Source organism: Phodopus roborovskii, unplaced genomic scaffold (genome assembly GCF_943737965.1).
Source record: "Phodopus roborovskii unplaced genomic scaffold, PHOROB, whole genome shotgun sequence".
NCBI classification, from domain to species: Eukaryota; Metazoa; Chordata; class Mammalia; order Rodentia; family Cricetidae; genus Phodopus; species Phodopus roborovskii.
The window spans coordinates 1,344,799-1,369,373 of NW_026126603.1; the positions used below are offsets into that span (position 1 = coordinate 1,344,799).

The following is a 24,575-nucleotide window of genomic DNA, read 5'->3' on the forward strand; positions in this document are numbered from 1 at the left end:
GTTTAGATTCATTTATCTCCAGGTCCCTAGTAGAAGAAAGCTAATAGGTTTCTTATCTTGCCCTTTAATGCCCTCAAACACATCAAATTTTATTGCATTCTGTTTTGGTATAAAACATGTTGATTCACTCACTCTTCATTTTGTACTTTAAAAAACACTCCCCATCCAAGGGTTGGAGTAAACTGCAGATGGAAATGCAGTCCTAGTATTTAAAAAGATTCAAATAAATAAATCACCAGGAATATTCATCCTGGGCCCAATATTTAAAATAAAAAGTTTTCAATTGACTTTAATTTCAATTTAAACTTGTCAGCTCAGTAATCAGAAGTCTGACTTCTAATTTTTAAAGAGAACACTTGTTTATATGTAGATGTCATGGTGATATAAAATAGTTTTTATATGCTAACAAGGTATATAGCTTGTAAATTTCTCCAAAAAAAAAGCAAGACAGATGAGCCAAAATATTTTAGTTAGTATTTTGTAGTGCATATTTTAGTTAATATATATGACTACTTTTAAATTTTATTTATGTGTATGGGCATATGTTAGAGAGTATATGCCACATGTTCAAGATTGTTCACAGGGACTAGGCAAGAAAGAGCAGCAAGGACTATTAACAGCTATATCATCATCTCTCCAGCTGCTGCCTGTGATGCTCACCAATAGGAAACTGTAATGCTTAGTGTGTCTTCACTTTATATGGATTGTTCTGTAATGAGGGCCAACCTCAGGCAGATTTCATCACAATACAGGGGAGACGTCTATGACTGCACACGTGCACAAGAACACACTACACTCATTCTTTCAACAGTTTTTATTATACCCTTCTTGATGTACTGCCAGAAGCCTGCTACTTAGAAAATGTCTGATAAGATAATACAGAAACATATCATCCCTATGTAACAGGACACTTGATATTAGCAACATTGTAGGCTGTATGAGAGAGAAGAGAACCATAATGCAGAAGGAGGATGAGAAGGAAAACATACCTGTCTTAGGCCACGACAGCAGACAATTCATTACCTCTCTTCCCTGAGTTATGAAGCCTGAGTTTTCCAAAATTCTTGAAGTAGAAAAGCAAGGCAAAGTAAAAATTAAAAAGCTCCCAAACAAGAGAGAAGAGCTTATGCAGAGGTCCAACAGAAAACACACAGTTGAAATCAATTCCTCACTGGTGCATGAAGCATTGCACATACTTTATAATCAAGACTCATGTGCTCTCCTGAGCCAGGTGCTTTGAGACAAGCCTGAAACCAAGTGCTGGGGAGACAGACACAAAAGATTCCTGGTGATGAGGTGGGGAGCTAGAGAAAGGGAGGTCCAATGTCAACTCCTAGCTTCTACATGCACCTGCACATTCATACACACACACACACACACACACACACACACACACACACACACACACACACACATATTCACAAAAAGATGCTAATGCATATAGCCTAAACGCATCCGGTAAGGACCATGGGAAGGAGGAGTCATGATAAATTAAGTTATTGCTTCTGATTTAAGTAACATTGGCTTTGGTTGCTGGCTTTTTTCTCATAATGCAATAGCTGTGAGGGGCTGATTCTGGAATCTCCCTTACAGGGACTGAAATTCCAGCTCTGCCCTTTATTTGTTCTGTATCTGGAACAGGCCCCTTGGTGGCTCTAATCCTCAGATAGCTATTGGATTAGATGGTGTCAACATAAGTGTCCCTACTTCAAAGAGGTTGTGGTTCCCTGAGACAAGGCAAGCAAGGCACAGAACAGTGTTTGGATGACCATGTAGCACCATCATGTACACAGATGGTGTCACTGTGCATGTATTGACTGTCATTTCCACTTCCTCATCTAGGTTCCCCAGGAGCTTCCTCATCTCCATTTAAAAATCTATTGGAAAATAAAGGAGGACAAAGGAATCCACATAACCATAACCCCAACCTGACTGCAACATAGTCTCCTGGAATATTTCCTTACAGTACACTCCTGCTGTTCTTAAACATATAGTAATTTTGCTTGTGTGGACTTTCCAAAGCATAGCTGACATACATGGCACACAGAGCTCTGTAACCTCCATTCTTGGTTGAGCATCATTGTATTAGTAGTATCACCTGCATTATGGCATTGGCATCACAGCTGTGATCTCTACAATTACACCCACATTCATCAAACAGAAGCCTCACAGTTCTCTAAATCTTATTTGTGTTGTTAGAAGTTTTGCATCAGGAGATAGCAGAAGAGAGGCAACAAGGCTAAATAAAGAGAGCCAAAGTGCCTATTGAACCCAGTCTTCTGGACCCTGCGGTCTCTTGTGTATACAGATTTCCCTTTACCTCCCAGACATCCAGAGCAGGAGATAAAAGGCTGTGGTGATGGTTGGAGTAGGGGTGGAGAATGACTAAGGTGGTACTGTCACACTGTGTATAGGGCCCTCCTGTGGAAACCTTTGTGACCCATGTGTGTTGTGTTTTGCTTTTAGTTTTCTCTGGGCCTCCGATTTGCTGTCCCTCGTCTTGAGAAAACAAATACAAGCATTAACCCCGATCTTCAAGTCAGAAGGTTAGACTTTTAAGTGCTTACTTTGTTGACATCCCTCATGAATGAAGAGATGCATGGTGAAATATGCACCTTGTTGCCAAGTGCCTGCAAGTTAAAAATTCCCTTAGAATTAGAATCTAGACTCTCACTTCCCCATTCTTCTTCATTGTTCTCAATTGTTTCACCTTCTTTGTTATTTTGTATTTTGAAAGAGATTAAGACTATCATGTAAAATAAATTTTTGTATTGAACAGCTCCCAACCCCTGTTAATTTACCTCTGCTTTTCCTCCTTCTGAACACAGGACTCTTGTACTATACTGTACTGTACTATATAGAGTTAGGCACTAAACCTAACCTTGCTCTGCACTCAGCAGGCAGTCATCTAATTCCTGGGGGAAATATGGAAAAAAATAGATCTTGCAAGTGAAATGTTGTCATCTCCTAAATGTTCAAGAAGGACTTGGACTCTGGCTAGTGTGAGTGGCAGTTCTGTGGTGGATTAACTTGACTTAACACCGTGTAGGGACCAGGTCCTTCTCTAGCAACCCTGAGCCATGCAGACAGCTACCTACCTGTTCTATGAATAACCTATCCATGGATCTGGGCCATGATTTTGCCCTTTCATTGTCTATTCTGTTTGCTCCTTTGTGGCCAGAAATATTTCATCAGCAGGAAGACCTACAGACCATGCACACCCAGGTTTCCCCATTGTAATAGAATCAATTTAATGGTTCTAGACACATGTTAAAAGAAAATGGAATGGATGCAATATTATATAATTAATATATAACACAGAATAATTATCTTGTACATGAAATATACATTAAGAAATATGAATCTAATGAGATGTCATGCCAAATGGATTCCTTTTGCAGTCGAGCATTTAAAAAACTTTGAAAAAGTGCTATAACTGTGCATATGGTTGTAGAGTTGGTTTGTATTACTTGGTTATCAAATACTTTGTACTTTACCTTAATATCTTGTAAGACAAAGAGACATTAGAGTACAATAAATTTTATAATTACTCTGTGTGATAGAATATTTTCTTAATAGTTACATCAACTAAAGACTTGAGGAAAAATCTTAGGATAAGAATGTAATTGATCAAATCTAAATGTGTCACCTGCCTCTTCTCCCCGCCCCCACCCAAAGCTTTTATCAGCTTTCTAGAAGAAGGAAGCCTTCTAATTGTCCCAGAGGCTCCTTTCTCACCTTAATCAGCTTCTTGGTTATAATTAGCTTAGTTAGCTTCTCACCTTCTTGAATGTATTTTTCTGGCAAATCTTAGGACATTCAGATTTTATCCATATTAGTGATGGGATTGAAACAACTGATTCTCCTGCAATAATTCATTTGATCTAAAGATTATTAAACCAATTCTCTTCACATCCACCAAAATATATATTTCCCCAAAGATTCCTGTGGTCCCCAATTCTTTCATTTTTAAAAAATCCTTTTATTACCAAGTTTTAAATCTTAAAGTGAAGGCACAGATGTCACCTTAAATAAAAACCTGATGTCCCATGTCGTGGCACATACATACACACATATAAATGAATAAATAAAATAAATGTGATAAAACAATCAATATATCCTCTTATAGCCTGATGTTAAACTCAAGTCCAAAGACAACTTTCAGTAGTTGAATGTTTGAATGACCTGTTTTAAAGGGGGGAAAATAAGTACTTCCCCCTAGATGTGGTAACAGTAAAATTAGTGATTGGAGATTGGGCTTTAACTTTGAGGTAGAAGTCCCTGTGAACTCCAGCAAAAGCTTAGCAGGGTAAGTCCCCATCATAGAATGAGCCTGACCTTTGCCAGTTTACATCTTTACCAGTATTTTTAGTTTAAGTTGCCTTATCAGTAAATATAACCAACCAGGACTTTTCAAAAGCATTCTAAAACAACCCTGTCTTCTCTGGTTGGAAGCAGGATTTTATCCACTCCTTTCCCAAGCTCTCACTGAGCATCAGAACACTAGCAAATCTACCCTGTTGCCATCTTCACAGTGAAAGCTTGCCCACAGAATCCAAACAGCACTCACAAGGACCACAAGACAGGGTTTCTCTTCTTACAAACTCAGTTACAACCACCACCTGAAGTGGTAGTTCCACATCTGACTTTGAAGAAAGCACAGTGTGGTGGCAGCTGCATCCAAGGCCCAGGCACGGCTTGAGCCTCTTGGGAGTTCTATTTAATTTCCCTTATAAACCCTGAATGGTTAACATGTATGCGTTTTACAAAGCTCAATTTCACAATCGATAATCATATTTGCTTGAGGGAAAAACAGCAAACTTAAATTTTGCTGTCACATTCAAAGAAGAATTATGAAACTCATCCTCTCTAAGACTCTTGAAGCATTTCAAAAGCACCCAAGTCCTCTGACCTGCCTGCTCAAGCAATTGTATGCAATACCCAGCTTTCTGTGCCTCTCAATACCGTAGCTGGGCTTCCAATTCCCCTTGTTCCTTGCCATGGACGACCCATGAATATGAAATGACTGTAAACACTTATTTTATATATGAATATTAACTTATAAATATAATTTAAAACTTATTTAAATATTAATATCAACTTAAGAAATAAACCACAAAGAAGATAAAATTGCAAACAAAACAACATATGGTGTTATGTGCTGTAGAGCCAAGCCCAAAAGCTTTTTCAGTTATGTGTTGCTCTGGATCATTAATGCCAGTCTCTGCTTTATTAGCATGGGAAATCTGGAGTTAACTGAGCTGTCATTTCCTATCTAAATGTCTAGGGAAGCGAAAGAATTAGTCTGAGGTAGAAGCAGGAAAACAAATGCAATTCAGTGCCACTTTGGTTTATTCTAACTGAAAATTATTGGTTTCTTTTCATCTCCATTGTATTTTCAAATGAGGCACCACCCCAGGGACAGTTGATTGGTTCCTGTGGATCCCAGAAGCTCTTAGCATCTCCCTGGACAAATGGTTATTATTTTCTTGAATAAATACCATGGTTTTTCCAAGTGATGAAACTGGGAGTGTGGTACAGAATGTTTCTCATGATTGTGAGACTGGATACTGAAATCATGTCACCACTCTGTTTTAGCTCCAACAAGGACAATCCAGACAGCAATTTTGTGAGTCTGCAAATCAACATCACTGCTGTTGCTCAAGTAGAAATAAGAGGGTAAGTGGCTAATCATTAAGTTTAGCTTTTCATGGAAAGACTTAAGATGTAGCACTAGACAGAAATACATACAAGATGGCATTAGGCCATCAGTAAGCAGAATAAACCTTGTATGATAATTAAGTCTAAGGGTATAGAAACAAGAGGTGACTTAGTTACCCAGACCAAGACTTTAGTAACCAAACTAGAAATACCGCTAATGAGAAACTAATCAATAGATGTATGATTGCCTGAAAGAAAGTCCTCATTTTTACAATAATTATGTTAAAAAGGCAGTCATTTAACCTCACCCCATCTCATTGTGAGTTTAATAAACTGTTAGCACAGACATGAGGGTCAATGGCTCTATGTTCTCTACCCTGTTCTTCCCAATCATCCTATTCTTTGACTAAGGGACCAATAAGGGAAGAGGGGAGGTTGAAGGTCAAGGAAGTCCCTTGCATGGTGGAGAATGAAACTGGACCGTAGAAGTTCTTTTCTTACATACATGTGGTTTTTATTGATTTTGTTATTGCAATCCTGCTTTCTTGATCAATAACTTAGCTAAAAGTGTCAATGGGTATTTTAAACCAAATAAACATTGTCTCCGGGACCCTGCTTGCCTCCCTTTCTCACAGTTATTAACTGGTGCTCACTATTCCAGGACAACTGTGGCTCTCTGCATGCCAAACCAGTTCACTTTGCTGATTCCCTCAATGTACAAGTCAGGGGTTATGGCCACACAGAAAACACTGAAAGCTAAAATATAAATACAATCTGTCTCCAAAACTCACCCCCACAAATGATGACTGTAACCCTCCAATGAAATAGTCTTTTGAATCTTATCCTATGACCTTATGAATAGATGCTGCTGTGATTTTTTTATTCACATAAATGCTTGTGAAATTTGCCCATCCTAAGTACCCATGATTGTAATTCATCAGTTTATTGATACAAGAGTGTTATGGTGTAAAATAATGCCATAACCCACCTATTCTATGGAAGTTTGGTGCTTCTCACACCCCTAATTTTAGAACATTTTATGTACAATGTGGAAGAATTTTAGCAAGAAATGTGTTTTTAAAAAGTGGGATTTCAAGGTCAGATAAATGTGCTACTCATTTTAGTGACTGATAACAAAGTTATTTTTACCAAATCCCATTCCCAGAAGAAGTGGATGAGAGTCCCCAGGGTACTATATAATCAACTAGCTCTCAGGGTGCTCCATCTTAAATTCTAAGCCTGCTGGTTGGGTGAGAAGTAGTACATGTCTGAGGTTCTAACATACAGTTCTCTAATTCCTAAGTGAAACTGAAGTACTTTTTACATTTTTGTAATTTTGTTTTTCCTATCAAGGGAAATTTGTGTACATATTTCTACTCAAATAATTGCTTTTTTTTTCAAACAGAGGTTTTTTTTAACAATTATCTTGCAGGATGTGCTGTGGAGCTCAGATTAGAATTGGTGGGGGTCAGTTCTCTCCTAGTATGTGGGATCGAACTCAAGTCATTACACACTTTCATCCACTAGCTGCCCCATAGGAATTCATTTGTGATCACAAATGCAAACATTAGGCTATCAGGCATCCTGTACAAATATTTTCATAGCATGTTGTAAATGCATACTCTGGAGAGCCCAGTTTGTTTGTAGGATACCTTGAGACCATGGTAAATAACTCCTTTGGGTCCTTTCTTGATAGCCCTTCTCCCACTCCCATATCCTGGCACCATGATCTGTGTTCTGTCACTTTATTTTTGCTTTTCCCAGAAAGTCATAGAGTGAGCTCTTTCAGAACAATCTGCCTTCTAATTGGCATAATAAATTTGAAAAATATCCATGTTATTGGTGAGAATATACCATTGTATGGCCACCCAATGAATGATTAATTCCCCTATTTGGTGACCATATAGGTTGTTTCCGTTTTGTGCCAATTAAAGATAAAGCTGTTATGGGTATTCACATACAAGTCTTTGTTGAAACAGTTGTTTTCACAAATGGAGCTACTGAGTTATAACTGCTTTGCAGATGTGCTGAAGGGCTGAGCCATGCTCTTTGTGCATTCCCATTAGCAATGCAAGAGAGTTCCATGTTTCCCATCCCTGCCAGCATGTGAGATATACTACCCACACACACATGCATGCACACACACACATACACACATGCACAACGCACACATGCACATGCATATGCACATAATCTAATATAATAAATGTGGTTTTTAGAGTCCATTTGCTCAATGACTATACTGTATATCCCTTCAGGGTTCTTTGTCACTAGTCTATCCTTTTTTCATGAAGTATCTACTTCAATGTTTTATCCATCTACTATTAAACTGTCTTGTTGCTGAGTTGTAAAATCCTTACATGACCTGGGTAGGAAATCACTTGACATGTATCTGGGCTTGAAATAATTTATCCTTGTGTGAGGTATGTGGCTCTACATTTTCTTAATAATGTTGTTTAAAGAATAAAAATTATTTATTAACCGATTTTGTTATGATTTGTGTGTTTTGTGTCCTCTCTGGATAATGGTTGTCTCTCTGAAGTCACAGCAAGCTTTATCCTTTTCTTTCCCCCATTGTTAAGTTTACCCTCAGATTTACAATTTTCTTTGTGGCTGGTGTGAGGTAAGGCATTTCACTTGTGAATATCCGTTTCTACCTGACCTGTTTGTTGAAAAGCTCACTGTCTCGCCCATGTCGTTGCTGTGGCACTTTTTAAACAAATCGTTTGTTCAAATGTAAGGGTTTAGTCCTAGGTGTTTTACTCCACTGTATAACAGGCATAGTAAGTTTTGAAAGGGAAGAAGACATCCTCATCTTTTGGCAAGCATGTAAGTTGCTGTGACATTTTGTTGATTTCCTAGAAATTATTTTATTGCATATTTATGTTGCCTGAGAACAAAAAATAGTTTTTGCTCTTACTTTCCAAACTGTATATGCATAAATTTAGCCAACTGCAATGTTAAGGGTCCCCCAAAAGAACAGCATCCTAGTTCATCTTTTATTGCCAACTTACCATAACCTTGTCTCCTGGGGAGAGGAGCCCTCTACTGAAGAAATGCCACAATCAAATTGGCTTGTGGCCACATCTATAAGTGGCTGATTGATGACTGATGTGGGAGGGCCCAGCCTCCCTAGACCCCGTAGATGTCAACACCATCCCTAGATACCTGGGCCTGGGCTGTATAAGGAATCTAGCTGAGCAGAGGCCTATGAGTTAGCCAGTAACAGTGCCCTTCCACAGTTACGGCTTCAGTTTCTCCTTGAGTTCTAGCCCTGACTTCCCTAGGTGATAGACTATTTCAGTTAACCTAAAACTGTAGGCTGAAATAGACCCCTTCTTTCCCAAAGTTGTTTTTGGTCACAATGTTTTATCACATCAATAGGAAGCAAATAAAAACAAGCCCCATTATTTCCAACACTAGTTGCTTACAGATCCCATCCAAAGCTATGAAGCTCACAGCAATAGGTTACTACTGGGGAAAAATCAGATTACATTCAGCAAAGGAAGGACATAAGGAAGGAACTGGAAAAGTGCCAAACATTGGCTTCTCTTTGTCCTTGTCTGGAAAGTATAACCTATTACTTCCCAGGACAGATGTGTAACAACATGCAGGGAGTAACACCTGCCATGCCTCAGGGGCAGTTTCATTAGTCCTTCGTAAAGAGACATTATTGATTAATTGCCTGCCTATCCAAGTCATTTATTTCTCCAAGCCAAGTGAGGTGATATGACTCAATCTTCCATATAAATTACACCCTTGCTTTCTCTGGTTTGGACAACATGACAGTAAATCTTATTGGCATATCCAGTGTGTTTCAAATCCTCAGACATACCTTGTTACCTCTGGCAAGCATGTGATATCTTAGAAATTATCCTGCTGAAGGTAAGGACAAAGGGCAGACCTCTTCTTGGACTTGTTGAATGCCCTCCCCCCCTTTATAGAAAAGACTAGGCTTGCTAGTTCACAACTGAATAGATGTGGTACAAGGAGACATCCCTGCTTCATTCTCTCTTAAATCACTCAATCTTTCACGTTTGGTCTGACATTAACTTTACAGTTTTCATAGATTCCGTTTACCAAGTTCTGGCTGTTCCCTTATAAATTTTGTTTATCTCATTTTGTTTTTGCTTGAGAACTGCTAGGATGAATACATATGCTACATGTCAAGTGCTGTACCTGTACCTATAAAGATAATTAAATGGTCTGTCTCCCTCTCTATGGGTCCATGAAAATTGTGAACTGCTTAATTTTTGTTTCAAAAGTTTAAACTAAGTTTGCTTTCTGGAGAAGATGCTCTAGGCTTGAACTTGATAACATTGTGCTGTTGACCTTACATTTATGCTCATGAGAAGTATTGATCAATAGTTTTTTAAAAGTTATCATTTTCTTTCTTGAATGTCAAGGGATACTAAATTCATTGAATGTATTGGAAGCATTCCTACATCCAAGTGTTCCTAACTTTGAAACATCTCTCTAGCCTCAGCACCAGCACATACATTTTTCATGCCTGTGGGATTTATCCTGACCTACTTCTACAACCCCACCCTTTAGAAGGCAGAGTGTGCATTCTAGGAGGTGTGCCTGAGTGTCATCCTCTGTCCCAGCCCCTGTCTACTTTTGCCTCTCTCCTGCTGAGGACATCTTCTCCAGTTTGGGCTTCTTGTTCTTGGCTCCCACTGGGAATCCTCATGCCCCCTAAGGCATGAAGTCTGGTTTCAGGAAGGCCTGGAGAGCTCTCCTGTCCCTCTCTTGACTCAGACGCAGCCTCTGACATCTTGCTACTGTGCCTCTTATGGCCAGGGCCACATTCTTCCATCACTGCCTTGTTCAGGGGCACAAAGGGGAGGGTGGCTTCTCTACCAGAACCTGGACACACATCTCTTTCTGCTTCTTTTCCTTTTTGATTGTGTGCTTCTCTATATTGTTTTTCTCTACACTAATGTTTCTCTCTATCTATCTATCTATCTATCTATCTATCTATCTATCTTGGTAGAACTAGAAAGTCTATCTTTGGAGTGTTTTCTTTTTCCTTGTAAAACTACTAGCACTATATAGTTTTCTTAACCAAGGGCCAGGGAGATGGCTCAGTTAGTGAAGTGTTTGCAGTGCAACCCCCAGCACCCACTATAAGAAGCCAAGTAGCCAAGTATGGCATGCATCCCTGTGGCCTTAGCCCTGGGGGGGGGGGAGGAAGAGATTTGATGTGGCTTGCTAGCCAGTTAGTCTTTTTCAATCAGTGAGCTCTAGTTTTAGTCAGAAACCCATATCAAACACTATTCTGGAGAGATACCTGCTGTTAACACTGGGATACATATATGTATATATGTATACAGGAACACACAAGTATACTCCAGTCAATCACATACATGAACAAAAACATACATACTTATATATACATGTATACACACAAAACATACATATACACATACATAAACACTCATACACACACAACTTCGAGAAAAAAAGAATGACTTTAACAACATTCTAAACTGCTGCTATGTTGGATTTCCTTAGATCTCAGTTCTAAACATTTTCTTACTTGATGATTTTTCTGATTCAAGAACAGTGACTAACTTGAAGTTCCGTGATGTGGAGTTAGGATTGTTTTAGTTTTGTTTCCTTGTCTCTTTCTCAAAGAGCCACTGTTTTAAAAGCACAAAGAATAAAATATAGCATTCATGTTTACTGTCTTCATGAGCCCTTATCTCATCCCCTAAGCTTATCTTAGAGTTTTGTCATTGGTTTTTTATTTGCATTGGGAGGTATGTGTTTGTTTCGTTTTTCACAGTGTTGGGATTGAACCTAGGGCCTTGGGCATGCTAAGTAAACCTGTCATACAGAGACCTCCTCAAGCTTCTTTCTACTTTTTCTTTTGAGGCAGAATTCACAAAGTTTCCAAAATGGGTCTTGAACTCACTCACTCTGAAACCATTAAATTTTCAGTCCTGTTGCCTCGTTTTCTTGAGTAGCTAGAATTACAGGCCTATGGATATCTGGGATTACAGATCTGTCCCACCAACACCCTGTAGTTTTAGTTTTGCTAACCAAAAATTGTAGAAACCAAGCCTGGAATAGTAGTGCATGCTTTAATCACATTACTTGAGAGGCAAAGATAGATAGATCTCTGAGTTTGAGGCCAGCATGATCTACAGAGCAAGTTCCAGGAAAGCCAGGGCTATACAGAGAAACACTGTCTCATAAAACCAATAACAACAACAACAATGCCATATATATGAGCTGTCTTGTAATTCTAAATTTAAATTGTTTTGCAAATTAATTTCAATGGAAATTTTTTTTTCATATTCAGTAACGTATAGGTAATTCCAAGTTACTTGACGGGAGGTATCTGCCTTCATTCTCACACATTCATCTTATGGAATTAATGTTTTCACATGTATTACTGCCATCAGTTACAGTGAGAAGGCAAATTTCTATTCATTGCTGGCAGCAATCCAAACAACTAATTAAAACCGGGCTTCTCGTGTGGATACAGTTGTTTTAATTGCTACATTAATGTCCAACAATTAACCACAGTTTATTCTCTGACAGTGCAGAAGTTCTTTTTTGGCCATATCACATAGCAAAACTCTGTCTTCTGATTATGCTTTTAAAACATTGGTTCCAATGTTTAATTCTTTGAGGAACAAATAGTTACGATGTTGAAGATCTTCCATGTTAGCCTTTAGGAAAATCTAATTTTCTTTTGGTCAATGGTGTTTATTCTGAGCTACTTTATTATGCACTATGTTAAGCCCATTTTTATTTTTTGTTGCTTTTATAGCTTAAAACTAATCTTAAGTAGAGTATTTTGAGTGGGTGAGAGTACTTAGAACTGTTCCATTTGATACAGTACTACATGGCATCAACAATATCTTTGAGCCAGTTGGCATACAATTCATTAGGACAAAGGATTGATTTAACACAGATTTGTATCAAGTAAACTTAGCATTCAGTGGCAACACCACATATTCTAGGTTCATGAAGAATTACCAAAATACACAGTCTTTTAAGAATAATCCAGCCGGGGGGGGGGGGTGGCTGGAGAGATGGCTCAGCCGTTAAAGGCTAAGCTCACAACAAAAAATATAAGAATAATCCAGTGGGGTAGGCTGTGTCAAGAAAGGAAGCAGGGCCCACAATATGGTGCAGCAAGTAATGCACTTGCTGCCAAGCCTAAGGACTCAATTATCATCCCCAGAATCAACACCAAAATGGTAGAGGGGAAGTACTGACTCATATAAGATGTCCTCTCATCTCCACTGACATACCATACCATAGTAAATACATACACACACGCCAAAATAAATTAACAATAAAGAAAAATTTAAAAGGAGAAAACCCATGAATAACCAAAGCCTATATTGGATACTGTCCATAGCAGGTGGGGTCAACATTGTTCAAAACAATAAATGATTCTTTTGCTGTTTGGAATTCATAGAAATTGAAGACAAGTCCTACTATTTTCTTTAAAAGATTTCACATCATATAATCAAATCCTTGGTTTTTAAGTCCCTGACAGCAAACAAACTTCAACTTAACAAAACTATTCTTTATCCCAGAAAAAAAAATTTATTTCCGGAAAATGAAAACTTAAATTTACACAGAAACATCTATATAAATGTTTATAGAAATTTATTTGTAAGAGCCCCAACTGTAAACATCCCAAATGGTTTTCAGTGAGTCAATGGTAAACAAACCACACCATAGAATATTATTCAATAAAGAGGAATGAGCCCTTAATAGATGTGTCTAGAAGAGAATAAAATATTTGAGTTGCTAGAGGCTGCAGCAATTATTGAATATTCCTAAAGCAGAGTTTGAGGCCCATGGAAGGATTTGGCCTGTTGAAATTAATTTTACCTAAATATTGAGGGATTCTTTCAAAGATGCCTTTTCCCAATAAGATTCTAGAAACCAGTGTCTTTTAGCATTCTACTTTGGAGGCTGGGGAATGGCTCAAGGTAAAGTGCTTGCTGTACACAAATGAGTACCTAAGTTTGGATCCTTGGAATCAGAAAAGGCTGTGTGTGGCTGTGCAAACTCTGAATCCCCAACACAGAACTGCAGAGATGGGTGGATTCCAGGGCCTTGCTGTTGAGCCAGCCCAGCATAACCATAACAGTGAAGGCAAGGTTCAGTGAGCTGAGGAGGACATCTCAGCACCAAGCTCTGGCCTCTGCTTCCTCCAGGATAGAAGAGTACATAGAAACACATAAGCATACATGCACACCCCCCCACACACACACACACAATACCACAAATTAAATTTCTCTCATCAAGTTTATCTATGAGTACACTGGAAACGTCAAGTTAATTTCATACTTAGATGATGGCAACACTTAGCACTGCCTCTCTTGTCCCAGGAGCTGTCTGTCAGATACTTGATCATATCTGCCCCTGAGTCTGCCTCTACTTCCTGCAGGAACCAGGAGCAAAGGAATCTATACAGAAGGAACATATATAGAGTGACCACTGTTCTATGCAGACATCTTTAACCAGAAACTGTATTTCTTCCCAACTAGATATTGAATACATCACACAGGAGCCTATATATATATATATATATATATATATATATATATATATATATATTTACACACACACACACTTTCTTACTTTGAATTAAAGCAAGGATTATAACCTTCATGTCCAGAGAAACATACACGTACTGACAAAAAGTGGGTAACAGGCTTTATGAATGTACATATGTGTGTTCCATTGTTCTTGTCCATTCAAACATGCTCTCTATTCTACCCCCTAATGTCTCATATGTACAAGACTGTAAACAGTGTCTGTCCTCTAGGCCAGTAAATAAGACCGTACGGTGCTTCTGAGTCTCCTCTATTCCTTACGGTGCTTCTGAGTCTCCTCTATTCCTTCAGTCATTTCACCAAGCCTTTCTGTCACTGTCTTAACATGTATCAGATATATACTCAGATAACTGGGGAGTGGTTTGCTCCCTTTGTAACCAGTGTAATTATATATTAATATGCAGGAAAGGCATCCTTAGTATGCCTTCATTAATAATCAACCCACTATTCCATATTCCAGAGTGTCCCACCCTCCTCAGATTGTTCTTCCCATCCACAACTGGGAACCGGAAGAGGAGCCCCACAAAGAGGAGGAAGTTGGTCCTTTGGTGGAGCATATTTATGAGGTAGCTACTTGTCTTTTTTATTAGTTTATTAATATATTTGTTTGCGGGGAATATATATATATATAATCTATGTGTGCCTGGTGGGTGTGGAGGCTAGAAGGTGGTAGCTGATCCTCTGTAACTGGATTTGTAAACTGCCTTGTGTATGCAGGGGCTGAACTCAGGTCCACTAGAAGAGTAGCCAATGCTCTTAAATACTGAGCCATCTCTTCAGCCATAGTTATTTCTTATATTAAAAAATTTTTAAGGTTTTATTCATGCACTCTTTACTAATAAGAGCTTCATAGAACCCCAGGTCCCAGTTCAAGGTCCAAACTTACAACTTGTGCTATGATGGCTATAATGGCTGCTGATGGGTGCCTAATGAATAACTAACCATAGGCATGGACACGGTCCTCAGTGGTGAGATCTATGGCCTGGCAAGAAACAGTTTATCTTGTTAAGTGATCTTTAAAGTTTTCTATTTGTTTTCCACTTAAGATTTGGATAGCCTATACATAAAAAACACCTACCTCCTTTGATTGTATTTATTCTCACATTTTCAGATACCCTTAAACTTATCTATATATAAATGAAATGCCCTTAATTATAAGCTACTATTATTAGAATACTCTATGAATTAGTCATTATTGTGCTAAAATATAGATATAATTTATGAGGTAAGAACATGATAGCATAATTTTACTTTTTTATTTGTGTAACTGAAATTGAAAACAAATAATTTATTCTGAGATCTGAACACTCCATGGATTAGTCAACTGTCTTCAGAGGCAACAGCATCCCACAGAAAGAACCCAGTATCCTTTTCCACACAAAGTCTTAAACTGTTAATAATTGGATCACTTATCAATATGTTACCTAAAACTTTAAAATTTAATGGAAAAAAAATTAACATATGATAGAGACTTAAGTTAGCAGTTATTTAGGTTTTTCTTTAAAGTTAACCCCATCAGCCATTTCATAATTCATTTTCAGGACACCCAGCAAGAAATTTCAGAAAAATAAAGTACCACTTGACTTTCTGATTGCAATCCCTTCTCCATTCATTCTCTGTTCCTTCATGCTACTGAACCAATTGTTCTGAATATGATTTATTTTAATTGAAAATAGATTATAACGCAATATATTCTGGTTATAGTTTCCCCTCCTCCACTTCCTCTCACATCCTTCCCATTTCTCCACACACTCAAATCCATACCCTTTCTATCTCTCTCTCTCTCTCTGTCTCTTCTCTACATACTCAAATCCATACCCTTTCTATCTCTCTCTCTCTCTCCTCCTTTCTCTCTCTCTCTCATTAGGATACAAACAGTCATTTAAAAATAATAATAAAATAAAATTTGATAAAATAAAAACAAATATTCAGAACAAGTAAGAACCAAAGAAAAAGTTCAAGAAACATATATAGGCACAAAGACGTATACATTTACACATGCAGAAAGCCCATGAAAACACAAAACCAGAAAACTGTATATGCAAAGGACCTATAAGGAAAGAAGAAAAGACCCAAAGAAAACATTATGAGACAAAAAACTTCAAAATGCCATTCAGTTCGTTAGGTGTTGCCCATCTACTGCTGGGAATTAGGCCTTAAGAGTGGTTTCTATACCCAGTGAGACCCCGCTGGAGAAAACTAATTTTTCATTTGTAAGTGATTATCCACTAGAAGTAGCTTCAAGGTTAGGAAGGGGAGCTTGTGTCTACTTCCTCTCTCGTTTCTGGCAAAGACCCCTGCAGGGACTGTACATGCTGACAGTGTCTTTGAGTTCATGTGTGTCAATCCTGTTCTGTTTGGAAGCTCCACCACATCTGGCTCATATATAATCTTTTTACCTCCTCTCTTCTGCAGTGTCCCCTGATCCTGGGGGAGGGGCAGGGTGGAGTGGGGGAGCGAGCAAATGGAGAGAAACATCCCCCTTTAGGATTAAGTGTTTCAAGGTCTCTCACTCTCTGCATATTGTCCAGATGTGGATCTCTGTACTTGTTCCCATCTACTGCAGGAGGGAACTTCTTTGATGATGGCCGAGTAAGACACTGATAAAAGGTTACAATATAATGTCATCAGGAGTCATTTTATTGCTGAATATGACTTTCATCTTGTGACAAGAATATATTAGCTACTTTTTCATTGCTGTAATAAAATATGCTAACAACAGTGACTTAAGGGAAGAAGGCTTGTTTTAGTTTGTAGTTCCAGAGGAATACAGTTCGTCATGGCAAGAAAGACACAGTAGCAGGCAAGGAGGACATAGTGGCAGGAACCGGAGGCTAGCTGGTCACTTTGCTTCTACACTCAGCAGTCAGAGAGAAATGCATGCTCAGCCCATGTCCTTCATTTATACAGCCCAGAGGAAATAGTCCCACCCACAATTAATTAAAAATGGACCTTCCCACATGGGCAGGTCCATGTCTCAATTGATCCTGGCTTCTGTCCAGCTGACAGTTAACACTACCCATCACAAAGGGCTGTGAATAGCTTCTCCAGGAATAACAACGAAGACATTCCCAAACTTGAACTCTTCGTCCATGGGGAAGAAGTGATAAATCCTGAGTAGTACTGACATAAAAACTTCCTTCATCTGTATGTTCAGAAGCCCTGGCCTGAGCTCAGGCGCTTCTGATAACAAAAAGACAGCCTGTCCCAGCATAACTTAAGTCAAAAACTTCACAAGGAAAATAGCAAGCAGTCGAATTATTTATTAAACCATGTGAGCCAGTTTCCGCTTAAGAATGGTAAAACTTCAAAGTTTGGGAAAATGTTCAGATTCAATCATTTCTGTGTAGTCCTGCTTTTAGGATTAGCATAAACATCATAAAAGTCTAAAGTAGTCTCCAGGATGCCCTCCCCAAAAATCACCAAATATTTCTTACACACTAATCTCAAGCTTTATAATCTGCTATGTCAGTGGATGCCATACTCCTCTAACAAAGTGAATTCAGCAAGTCGTCAAATAAGCAAAAAGACAAACAAACAAGAAACACTGTTTTATAGATGCTGATGATAACTGTCAGAACTGAGGGGGCACCAAGCTGTCTACTAATTGTTAAGAGAATTTCTAAACTTATAATTCCTTCCAATGCACCCAGTGTTGGGTAGGGGGTGGTCTGTGTCCTCTGAATAGAATTCACATGTTTAAAATGCTCATCTTCATGGGATGTGACTTTCCTTTCTCTGGGATTGGCTAATGACAGCACCAGAATCTCAGCTTTGAAACACTCATTGGCAGAGAACTGTAGGGCACACAGACTGGCTTTGGTGCTTGATAGATGGCCATTTTCCCAGAAGGTGAAAGAGAGTGCATCACATATGGTTGCAATTGACAAGTCAGTAGTCAGACTGGAGGAGGCAAGTTCCAAATGTAAAGAAAAGATGACTACACTTCAGAAGCCTATAATTAAAATTGCATTTCTAGTGTTACCATTAAATTTACATGAAGTCAAGGTAAGCATAGCAGTGATTGCACACAGTGAGCCCAGATGGAGCCTTTTAAATTTGAAAACAACAGAATGTACTATGAAGTCCAATTGTTTTGAAGCCTGCTCCAAGCAGAAAAATACTACACCTGACCTCATAGGACAGATCAGACATAGTCAAAACACAATCACGTTAAAAACACTTATAATGGGCTTGGCAGTTGGCTCAGTGGGTAGAGACCTTACCATATGGGTGTGGCAACCTGCTTGCCATCCAAGTGTTTAGGAAGCAGAGACAGGAGATCCCTGGAGCAAGCTGAATAACAAGGCCAGCCTCATAGCAGTGAGTTCTGAGCTCAATTAAGAGACTATCTCAATGCATGAGGTGGAGAGCAATCCAGGAAGACAGCTAATGCCAACCTCGGGCCTCCACAGGCACTTACCTGCCTAGGTTCCTGCACATGCACAAATATACTTAAATCAGTTTTAAATGTTGCTTTCAAGCTATGCATAATAAGGTGTGTCTGAAACATCAGTGAATTTTTTTTTATTAAAGTAGGGTCCTATTGCTGAGATTTTACATTATGTACTTGCAGTATTCCAAAGTTTAAAATACTTCTGGTCCCAAGCATTTGTGATATGAATTGCTCCATCTACATGGTCTTTGCGAAACCTGGGTTCAGAGCTTTGCAAACAGAGTCTTCTGTGAATATCTTCACACAGTGTGATTTCAGAGCTCCCCCTGCCAGGGTGAATTTTATGTTCTATTTCTTATTGCCATAATTAAAGCCAATAACATGTGCTTTCAAACAGATACATATTAGACAGAATTGGACTACATTTCCTAATGTGTCACCTTCTTGCAGCTGCACAATATTGGACCCAGCACCATCAGTGACACCATTCTTGAAGTGGGTTGGCCATTCTTGGCAAGGGATGAGTTTCTTCTCTATATTTTTCATCTTCAAACTCTGGGACCTCTACGATGTCAAACAAATCCTGAGATCAATCCACAGGACATAAAGGTAGGAGTGTGTTCTAACCAGCAGCTGAATTTCAGTTGCTTCAGTAGTGAATTAGCAGAGCTTTTCTCTTGATTTTGAAGGGCATAACTTAGTGTAAAATCTTAGTCTATGCAAATGTTGACTGCTTATAGCTCAATTATTGAGCCTTTTTGATGATTACCTTTTATAGACTGATCAATAGCACAACCAAACCATAATAATAATTAAGTATGCCACATTTGGGAAAGTTAGTATAAAATACCATTTTTAAAAGTCTTTTTGGTATATAGCCCACAGACATGTGGATCTTTGCCAAAATGGATTCTTGCAGCTGTTGTCAATAGCAAGTGGCAAAAAGTGAGTATTTGCCAAAGGCTGTCTCAATGCCCTGAGAACCCCTACATTGGAATGTTCAGGGCTCCCATGGTAACGGAAATTTGTGGAGAAGCCAAAGCAGTGTAGACTTTAAATGTTTCTGTGGGTCTATGGAAAAAGAATAGCCAGTGCAGGGCCTGGGGAGTCTATGGCACTAGACATTGGGCCTATCAGAATGCAGAGGAGTCTATCAGGAGCAAGATCAGGAAGGGGTTTTGAAGGTATATGAGGAGGCAGGGTTCAAGTAAACCCTGGGGGCCTAGAGAAAATATGAGAGGCTTGACTTAAGGGTTTCTAATGAGGCTGGGTCAGAGCAGTACCTGGGGCTTTATTCAGATGAAGGTTCTGGAAGGAGCCTGGGAGTCTATTGAGAGAAGGTTTTGGGCTAGGACTGAGATTCTCCCTCTACTGTTTCTACCTTCTGTCCAAGCAAATGCTCTGCTGGCCACTTCTTCATGACCAAAGAGCCCAAATGTTCCAAATGTTCCATCCAGATTAAAGTCCAATTTGTCTTGGGTTCCTTCTGGCAAGTAAAGAAATGAAGTAACATAAGCCCTTCAGAATGTCACATTTGCATGAAAACAAAAACAAAACTGAATTGGATGTTGTCCTCAGAAGACAACCTCTCTCAAGAACACTCTCCTAGTAACCACAAGGGCCCAGTGTCTCTGGTGCAAGGACAGACTTCCGGAACCACAGACTTAGCCATCCAGGACCCAGCCACAGGCCCAGGATCAATACAACTCTGAATAGCTTCCTTTTTCACCCCCAGATGTTCTGTATGTAGAGGCAAGATGACCAACAGGAGGCTCAACAGAAAAGGACATAAGGGGTGATAAGCCACCCTCTTTATGGAGCCATAATAATAAAGCCATTGTGTGACACAAACTTATTTTAAATAGCTCCTGGAATTCTTGTCTCATTTCCTGTTTCTTTCCCCTTCATTGAGATGATTTTTGTCTTCAGGGACAACACCTCATCAAAGAATAATGTCTTCAAAGGTTAGCGTATACTTTTAAGTAACTTAGATCTTCACACACCGTGCCCTGTATTTAACATATCTCAGAGTCTTGAATCATATGCTGCTGCAGAAGGCTCCTAACTCTCTCAGAGTGCAATGTTTGCCTTATGTCTGACAGTGTTTACATGTGTTTGTATATATTATGTAACTTGTTTAAAGTGCACTATGCTGGCTGTTAAGGTCCCCCCCCCCCTTCTGTGGCAATTTAACAATCATTTTCAGTGACAGGGACAGTACTAACAGATAACTTGCATTGAATGTTGACAGATTCGTGCAAACTGAGTGGTAGCGTATACTAAGCACCTGGCATTCTCTGCTTCCTACTTATTCTTTAGAGCGCTAATAGACTTACATTAAAAATCTGCCCATGGCTAGGAAATTCTTTTAGTGCAAGTTAATTATGCTTCTTTCTTTAAAAAAAAAAACTTTCAATCTGTGAAAACTGAAATTAGATTTTATGACAATATGAAATAATAGCTCCTTAAAGTAGCTTAATTACAATAACGTATGAATTCCTAAACTATGGCAAAGTCAAATTGTCATTGCTTTCATGTTCTTAACATATTTTATAAAGATTTGCTTTATGTATAGAGGTGTTTTGTCTGCATATACATATGTGTATCACATGCATGTTGGGTGTCTGTGGAGGTCAGAAGAGTGTATTGGGTCCATTGGAACAGGAGCCAGGGATGGTTGTGAGCTACCAGAAAAGTGCTAGAAACAGAACCCAAATTGTCTTGGAAGAGAAGCCAGTGTTTTCAACCCTTGAGCCATTTCCCCAGCCTCCTCAATACTCTTTTGTATTTAATATACTTGGAGTATTTAATATACTCCAAGAGAAATTTCAAAAACAATCATCTTATTAATAAGTTGACATTGAAATGATAACCTTTATTTTATGTCAATAATACTTATAATTTAGAGTACCTGAATATTATTTTTTCTTAAGATATTAAATAGACTAGTGACAGTTATTTATTAACTTATTCCTTCCTCAACAATGCAAAAATAAACAACTTGTTATGTGTGATGAAGTATGAGTAGAAATTAGTAAAAAACAAATTACAAATTTTTTTCAACACACATAGGTTTAAAACTCTTAAAATGGCAATATCAAAGCAAATTGAGTATATATATATATATATATATATATATATATATCCAGAGGTAAGCACTGTTGCCTTCCCCCATCATCCCAGGTGTTCACTGAACCTAGAACTTACCTATCCAGCTAGCTTGTCTGGCCAATGCATTCCATCTGTTTCTCTCTCTCCCAGTGCTGATATTACTACGCACCAAGTTCAGGGGCACCTGCCTGTAATGCCATGGAGTCTATTTTACATTGGCCAACTACTCCTGAGCATGTGGCCTGCCCTGAAGTGGGAATGATATACCCAGTGTTTAGAGGAAAATCTGTTTTCTCCCAGCAGGTATCACTTGCAAACTGCTTCTTGGTTAGGAGTGAGACCTAGTGTCCATTTCCTCTTCTCATGCTGTGTTTTATTTTTCCTGGCTTGAACTTGTGCAGGTCTTGTACATGCTACCACAGACTGTAAGTTTATATTGCATCAGCCCTATTGTGCCTAGAATACATGGTTTCTTTAGAGCCATCTATCACCTCTGGCTTTCATAATCTTTCAGTCAGTTCTTCTTTAGCCTTGAAGGAAGAGCTTTGAAATATATATATCCAAAGTCTCTCACTCTCTATGTATTGTCCAGCATCTGTGGGTCTCTGTAAATTACCATCTCATGCCAAAGATGCTCCTCAAGTGAATATTGAACATCCTCTGCCAGATATACCTTCAGACATCTTTTGAAAAAGAAACCTGCTGAATCCAATTGGTGCTGCCCTTATGCACAAGAGTATGGGGTCACCCACCAGAGCATGGGCAGTCTACCAGTGACTATATCTCCAAAGAAAATTGACACCTCACCCAAAAGTCATCAACTGCTGCTACTTCATCAAGTAAGGGTGGGGTCTCACAACCCCTCCTCTATCCGTGCTGGAATTCTAAGTGGCTTGACTTTGTGCAGGCAACCATAGCTGCAATGAGCCCATGAGTGCAGGTGCCTTGTCATATCAAAGGGACATCTTTTCGCAGCACTCTTCCCATCCTGCAGTTCTTACATTCTTTCCACCCCCCTCTCCTGCAATGTTCCACAAGCTCTGGATTCTGGAGGTGCTAGAAGTAGGCCAGGAAGTGACTAGAAGTGGGTTGGTTGATGGTATAGATTTCCCATTTGGGGCTGAGCACTCAATGGTCATTCATTGTCAACACTTGGACCAGCTGGGAATCTCTGCATTAACTGTGGCCTTTGCTACAAGGCCTTAACAAGGAAAGAGTCAGGTGGTGAGTGTCTCTTGAAACGTCTGGGTCCCTGTGCAGTCCATCTGGTGCCACTATTCAAATAATTTCCTCTTAGTCAGTCACCACCCCACTGGGCCCCTTTCCTTGCTCAGTTACACATCCTAGTCAACTTGTTCTCTCATGGAAATTCTTGACTGTGCTCACTTACAGTTGAAAAGATTTCTGACTTTGCTGCCTCAGTGCAACCTCCCAACCAGCTTTGCTGTGTGCTTTTATTGTTTTGTTTTGTTCTTTTGTTCTGCTCTGTTTTGACACAAGTTCTCACTATGCAGCCCAAGCTGGCCTCAAACTCTGGCTCCTTGGATTACAGGGTGCCCCTCCATGCCTGCTGCTCTCACATACTTATGGAAAAGAAACCAGATTTCCTGAGAAGCATTTTCTAGGCCACCCACTACAGAAAACCAGAGCCACCAAATATAAAGCCTTTGAAATGATGTAGATATTCCCTTAGAGTCTACAAAACACAGACACACTTTCCCATTTCTATCTATTAAAAACAAAAACAAAAAACAAACAAACAAAAAAACGACCCCTATCTAAATACTAAAAATCACAGAGTAAACAAATCATTTTTCTAATTTTTATAATCACTCATATGGCTATTGTCCTGCATATTATTATTTTTACTACAAATACACACAACCATATTGAAGCTTAAGTAGTGTTTTCTCCCTGGGACATTTTTGGGGGGCAGGGACTGGCTTGAGAACTGAGTTAGCATTTAAAACATGATTTTTGGTTTTATCTTAAATTTTTTTTATTTAAATTTGAAACAAGCTTGTTTTACACATCAGTCCCAGTTCCCACACCCTCCTGTCCTCTCCTGTTCCTCCTACCAACCCCCATCCTATCCCCTTTCTTCTCCCCAGGGAGGGTGAGGCCTTCCATGGGGAATCTTCAAAGTCTGTCATATCATGTAGAGCAGGGCCTAGACCCTCTCCTGTGTGTCTAGGCTGAGAGAGTATCCATCTATGTGGAATGGGCTCCCAAAGTTTATTCATGTACTAGGGATAAATACTGATTCATTTCCAGAGGCCGCATAGATTGCCAAGCCCTCCCTACTAACACTCACATTCAGAGGGTCTGGATGATCCTATGCTGGTTTCCCAGCTATCAGGCTGGAGTCCATGAGCTTCCCTTGTTCAGGTCAGCAGTTTCTGTGGTTAAAACATGATTTTTAAAAAGAAATGCTTCCTTATTGCCAAATATCTCCCCAAACCCTCTGAAATTTGACCTGTGTGGAAACAAAGATGTGTTCCAAATTCAACAAAAGCCTTAAAGTCTTCTCTCCCACACATCAAGGTCCAGTAAGTCTGACCTTAGCAGGGCTCAGTTTTCACAGTAGGAGCTGGTATTCAATCAAGCTACTCCAGTGTCTCCCAAGTTTGAGGAGGAACATTGAATGCTTTATAAGCCACCAGCATAATAATTCCAACCTATGGCCACTTTAGACAACAATAAACAAACAATATCACCCACAGTCACCTCACTGGTTGCCCAATTGCAGAGCATCAACATCCAATATGGGATGGGACAAGGGTGACCATACATAGATACCGCTAGACAACAGC

General features: G+C 39.1%; 1 protein-coding gene across 1 annotated transcript in view; it reads left to right on the forward strand.

Moving 5' to 3' along the window:
- Itga8 (integrin subunit alpha 8) overlaps positions 1 to 24,575 on the forward strand; it is a 169,399-nt gene that overhangs the window by 108,483 nt on the left and 36,341 nt on the right. The window contains 4 exon segments of the mRNA XM_051205834.1: positions 2,467 to 2,546; positions 5,599 to 5,679; positions 14,716 to 14,821; positions 19,102 to 19,260. Of these exon segments, the coding sequence (XP_051061791.1) occupies positions 2,467 to 2,546; positions 5,599 to 5,679; positions 14,716 to 14,821; positions 19,102 to 19,260 (426 nt within the window).